The sequence below is a fragment of the Empidonax traillii genome, unplaced genomic scaffold (assembly GCF_003031625.1).
Source record: "Empidonax traillii isolate 1590-97213 ecotype Southwest subspecies unplaced genomic scaffold, ASM303162v1 scaffold574:size890810, whole genome shotgun sequence".
In the NCBI taxonomy this organism is placed as follows: Eukaryota; Metazoa; Chordata; class Aves; order Passeriformes; family Tyrannidae; genus Empidonax; species Empidonax traillii.
This window is the reverse complement of record NW_020955767.1, coordinates 374043-380042: the sequence shown is the minus strand read 5'-3', so window position 1 is coordinate 380042 and position 6000 is coordinate 374043. Positions and strand designations below refer to the sequence as shown.

Genomic DNA, 6000 nt, shown 5'->3' with positions numbered 1-6000 from the left:
TACAGAGATAATGTGATTTGGTTGGGGTAACCCTTTAAGTTTGCTTCCCACAAGCAAAGTAGCCAGCCAGGACACGTGATTCATGCTCCTCAAGATGAAATCTGACAGTGCATGCACTATAAAAGAAATACTATCTTGGCATTCATGTGGAGAAACTGATGGATTAGAATTATTTTCTGATGTAATATGAGAAGCTGGACCTGATTCTCTGGTGTCTGCTCTATTATGGATGGCCTAGTTCTGATGGGAGCTCAGGTATGTAGTGTGCTAGAGGAGACTGTGACAATCTGAGGCAGAATAATTGGGAAATGTGACACTCTGCAGGAACAGTGTGCAAGAGCATGCTTTGATTTATAGCCACTGCTAAAATTAACTTGGATAAAGTAACATTACAGTTTCCTCTTCAACCCACTGGGAACAGATATTACACTCTTACAAACTAATATAATCCTTCTTTCCCCACCACTGTTAATAAATTATTAGAAGAACTGAATGATTTAAACAATGCAGAGCTTTACAGTGAGCTGGCTACACAGACCACAGCAAGTCCCCAATTTCCTCCCCATCTCCTTACCAGCAGCATGAGATCATTTCAGGGTACAGCTTTATGGTTTGCAAGACAGATCACCGTGGGAGAAACATGAATGCAATTACTGTAAATATGTCAGAGTCAGGTCCCAGAGCACAGGTGGGCCAAGTTTATTGTAGTGAACAGACAAGATGGAAGACTATGTCCTATGCCCTCAGATGTCCAGGTTCCCAAGTAGATCCTCCTTTCTGACACACTTCAAACCACCATGACCTTCAATAGGGTCAGTCTTTACACCAGGCTTGTTTAAACAACTGCTTATAGATAAATGGTTCACATCTGCAGTGGTGTAAATCCACGTACCTCATCTGACTGCTCTGTGTGTACACTGATAGATTCCAGCTAAAGAATAGGTCCATTTAACACATCTGAATTACACTGAAGAAAAAAAGGAGCTTTCTCAAAGAACAGTATCACTCACCTCGACTTTGGCTCCTCCCTCTTGTGGAGGCAGATGCTGTGAACAGCAACGAGAAAAAAGCAATGTTAGTCTTTACTGCTTGTGACATCTCTGAAAGACAACACACCAGTCTCGCTCAGAGTGCCCAGATTCAGACAGTAACTTTTCTTGGGGCACAGCTGGGGGAACTGAACTCTTAGAGTTTTTACCAGGCCCCCTTTAGACCATAAAATATCTTAAAGAATCAATAGCACCTTTAGCATTTCTGGACTAGCTGCTGTTTCTTTTTCTACACGGAAATGTTGTTCACAGATGGTGATCTCTCATTTCAAATAGACAAAAGGAAGCTAATAGGCCTGTTTACCCCACTGGCCAACACTGGATACTGTGAAACCCTGTCTCCTCTCTGAGCCAGAAAGATGGCCTGATAATAATGTTTCATTGTCTTCACTGAGTAAAATCAGGAGCTCAGAGTTTGGACAGGGCAAGCTCATACCTGCTGACAATGTTCTGTGTAACTGTATGACTTGACAGCCAGTTCATATTTCCATATATTATATTTTCTGAAGTTTACAAAAGAGCAACTGGAGAAGCATATCCAGCAATGGCTCAAAATCCTAAGAGTCTTGCTTGCAGCTGTTATCCCAGCTATGGTAGGGGATGGGGATGGAGGGAATGCTGTGAAGTATCCCATGACTTTGTTCTCCATGTCCTATGTCATATGGGGAGCATCACAAAAGCAGTTGAGAGCAGCAGATACACACACAGTCTGCACCCTCTGTTTGAATATGTGTCAGCTACAGACCCGGCTGTCAGCTGTTAATGTAAGTCCCAAATAACTCCTCTGAAGTCATGGAGCTGCACTGACTGCCCAGTACAGAGACAACACAGGTACAGCAAGGCACAGCAACGTGCAAAAAACCTTCGTAGTCATCAGCTCACATGACCTTGCCACAACATTCAGAGCAACAGCTCTAAAAGGAACATACCAAAATCTTTTCTGGGAAACTCAGGGGAAGAGTTGGCACTGGAGCTCCCTGCAAAGAACAGAAATAGGTTCATTAATATTTTGCACAAGATCATTAAAAGCTTTCAAAACATGTCTTCCTGGCAACTGTCTAACTCCAGTGGGCAGCAAACATTTCCATTTTAAAAAAAAAAGAGCTATTCAGGATCACATGAAAGAGCTGCTTACGTCTTTCAACAATATATACCACAACTCCTTTTAGGAATGAGAATTACTATAAACAGGACTTAATAATTACAATGTGTCCCTGCTGGGTTATTTCCTAGCAAAACCACAATGTGATTCTTGTGCTATTGGAGACAATTCTGCATTAATGTGCCCTCAGAGTGCAGTACACGTGACCTCCTTTCTGTGGCATGTTCTGTGGTACCTTCATAAGTTGCATGGCGGCTGACGTAGGTTTTCCTTTCAAATGTCGAGCCAGGTGATTTGGTGAGAGTAGAGCTGGGAGACTGGGCTTGTCTGTAGCCAGAGGATGATGATGTTGAATTCAGTCTACCACTTCCACCTACAGTTAAAACAAAATGCCCTCAGCAAATTGAAGATAAGCCCTGACTGTACACTCTGGATGCCCTGAGTCTCTGAGCTGGACAGATTTGCATTGGCACCTCATAACTAGAGATGGACAAGAACAACATTTGGGTCTAACTCTGGCTGTCCCCAGCATTGAGTGCAGAGAGGAGTGTGGGTTATCTTTGTGGCTTCAAAACAAACCTTGTCAATGATATATACAACGACAGGTTTTGGCCTAGGGGGATGAGTGAGCCATCTCCCTTGAGCAAATCTAGCTCTGAATGGTGCTGGGTTTTGGTTTGGATATAGATCCACCTGTAAACTCAAGTGGTACATGACACAGGCTACAAAAACTGGGAGAATGTTAAGCCAAACTCAAAGTGCTGAGGGATGCAGATCACAAGATAAGGGAAAGCAGAGATGAGTCCCCTTCCAAAGCAACTATCCACACTCACATTTAGTCACGCTCATTTTCTGGAAAAGTGATTGAGGTGTGCATCAGACCCAAGGCAGCCTGGAGGTGATTAGTAGCTGTTATGTTTAGACTAATTCACATCAGTGTTGTGGAGAAAGAACTGAGTAGCCATAGCTGTGTTCATACTCTTCTATGAAATCTAATGCTGAAGTATGATCAGAGTGCAGCAGAAAGGGAGCCCTGTGATAAAGGGCAACATATCCAGGCTGATCAGCAGGATCAGACTGGATATTGTTTATCCATCCCTACAAAAAGAGTGTATCCAACAGTGTTTTCTTGCCAACTTTCCCCTCTACAAGGACCTGGTTTGTTCTGTAATTTTTCCATTTAATTCAGCAGAAAGAACTACTATGACAAGGAAGCCCCTGTTAGAGGCATTCTGCAAGAGAGTAGGAAAGAAAAGATTACAGAATGCTCTGTGAAACTGTAAGATTTCAGTATTTCTAAAGTTTGGGTTCTTCTCTCTTCCTCCACACACGCTGAAAAGAAATAAAAGGAAGATGGCCATCCTGCATGATCCTCTGTGTTTGCAGGACTGGGTTCAGTTCTCACACTGATGCCAGTTCAGACAATCAGACTGGCATTTTCACTGGAATCAATTCACTTCTGCCCTGAGGCAAAGTGATTCCACAATATCTGCCCTTTAACTGGCATGCAAGGGGTCTGTCAGATCTGTTTGGTATGCTAACTCTCCTCTTGAACCTCCAAACTGCACTCCCTTGGGTTTGCCAGCTCCCTTGGAGCACAGAGATTGTTTTCTCTATGTTTTTCTGTACACAGTCAGTCCCATGGGGGACAGAGAGGTGTGTCAGATACCTGGCTGGGAACCTCATTATTTAGAGACCTTTGCTATGAGAATTTAATAGCTGGGCAAATAATGTTGTCAGAGAAGAACCCTGTTTTTATGGAGTAGGCAGCACATAATGATTTAGCACATCTAGAAAATCTGGCAGACTGTTCAAAGTGCTAAAGACATGGACACACAAACACAAGAAAACATTTTCTAGGAAATTCTTTAATAATATTCTACCCTCAGCAAGACTAACAAAAAAGATTAATCAAAACTGTCATTAGAACAAAAACAGTCAGAAAGACTGTGATTTGGAAAAAATGTAAGAAGGAAAATTCTGTTTCTGAAGGACTGCTTAGAAACAGTGGGAATGGCATTTCTTGTTGTTGTTCTCCTGAAATCAGGTTTTTCTCTGTGGAAAATGGGAATTTTATCATTTACTCACCCATTCTCAAACCCAACTTAAAGGAAGAAATGCCTCTGCTTAGCATATGTATTTGCCACTTCTACTTTCACAAATCTTGTTTTCCTTACCTCTGGCTCATCCCACTTCCCTGCTCTGCATCTCTCCTCAGCCCATTTATGCTGCCTTTGCCCTCTGTTTCCTCCCTGTGCAATGATTTCGTTCCTTACTTGAGGTCACGTAGCTGCTGCCATGGGTGTAAGTCCTCTTTTCCACTCCACTCCCTCCAGTGTGGGATGATGTTTTGAGCCCACTGCTGCTCCCTCCTTCTGAAAGAGATGAGCACAAAATGAGACATTCTCTCAAGGCAGAAGATAAGAACAGCAAAGGCAGTGCAAGGCAAGTCAGGAGGGACCCTAAGCTGTCCACACACTCAATTACATGTACAGCTTCAAGTCTGGTAAGAGATCAGAGCTGCAGGGAAGTGTCTTGGCAGAGCAGACAAGCATTCACACTCCACACCCAGTGGAGTGGGAAAAGCAAAAAAAAAACCCTTTGTAACGTTTTGCTCCCTACACAGACTGAAGGATACTTCTGTTAACCCTCACCATAAATGGGATGATAGTGCAATTCCCTTCCAACTCAGCTGCAGCAAGCTAATAAAGAACACGGTGGGATACAGAGTATGGAGGATTCTTCCCTAGCTGGTACTTGTACTTCCCTACAGAGGTAGAAATGACCTGTGACCTCTGATGTTACCCAAAAAGATTCACTTACTGTTGTCAACTGGGTAAGATGACAGGAGGATAATACACTGCAGCCCCAGTAGAGGAGGCTGCAGACCCATCACTTTTGATTCTTGTTCCCAAAATACAGTCACCACTGGAGACCCTATATCTGGACTTAAATCCCTGGAGAGTGTGGTCTACCACTCTTAGTGGAGCTCGTGGCTTTGCTTCTGACAATACCCAGATGGCTTCCCACATACTCTTCCTTCTCCCCAGTAACCAGTATTTTTGGAAAGGCTTTTCTGAAAATTGCTTTTCTTTGAGTGCAAGTCTTTATGCACTGAGACAGCTGCATCCAGGGACTTATGGAAATAATGGAAATAATGCAGACAAATAGCATGGAGAGGCACAGAACACTGAGCAGAAGTAATGCAATGACTGAAAATTACTTACTGGGTGGCAAGGACGTCAGTCTTGTGGTTACAGTCTCTGTAATAACTGAGGGGAAAAAAGGGTGCAGATGTAATGGCATGTTAATATAGCCAAACTAGACCAATCTTTTACTTATTTGCCATGCAGGAGCATGACTCAGTCAAAGAAGATCAACTCATTTAAATAAAAGTCCCTTAAGTCCACACTGCCTGGGGGCTGTGGTTGCATTAGCACACAATGCAGTGTGTTTCTTTGCAGGTCTTTCTGTCTCTAAGAACATCACTGTCATGAAACATTTTTGTCTTTACAAGACCCCTGTAAAACAAGGAACTGTTATTATTTCTGGGCACTTCTGAACCACAGCCATTGCTGTAACTGCAAAGCTTATGGTCAGACCCCTTACTGGCTTCCTAGTTAGTTCCCATATGGCCAGCAGGAAATTAGGTTCTGTTTTACACAAAGCCCCAAAGAGATATCCTAAGAACATGTTCTAGGCTACACAGGGCATGAATATCAAAGGTAGAAGCAGCATCCAAATGTCCACACTACTGGCTAGAAATGCTAAGACAGGGCAGTCTTCTGGTTAAACAACCAGGTTTGTGATACACATCTCTAAATGTCTGATTTTGGCCCATTCTATTCC

General features: G+C 43.0%; 1 protein-coding gene across 1 annotated transcript in view; it reads right to left on the bottom strand.

The window, feature by feature from the left end:
• Positions 1-6000, bottom strand: part of COL17A1 (collagen type XVII alpha 1 chain) — a 69584-nt gene that overhangs the window by 36148 nt on the left and 27436 nt on the right. The window contains exons 3-7 of the mRNA XM_027897996.1: positions 5379-5423; positions 4428-4526; positions 2387-2524; positions 1979-2026; positions 1011-1046 (exon numbers count right to left, since the gene is read on the bottom strand). Of these exons, the coding sequence (XP_027753797.1) occupies positions 1011-1046; positions 1979-2026; positions 2387-2524; positions 4428-4526; positions 5379-5423 (366 nt within the window). The remainder of the gene's footprint in view (positions 1-1010; positions 1047-1978; positions 2027-2386; positions 2525-4427; positions 4527-5378; positions 5424-6000) is intronic.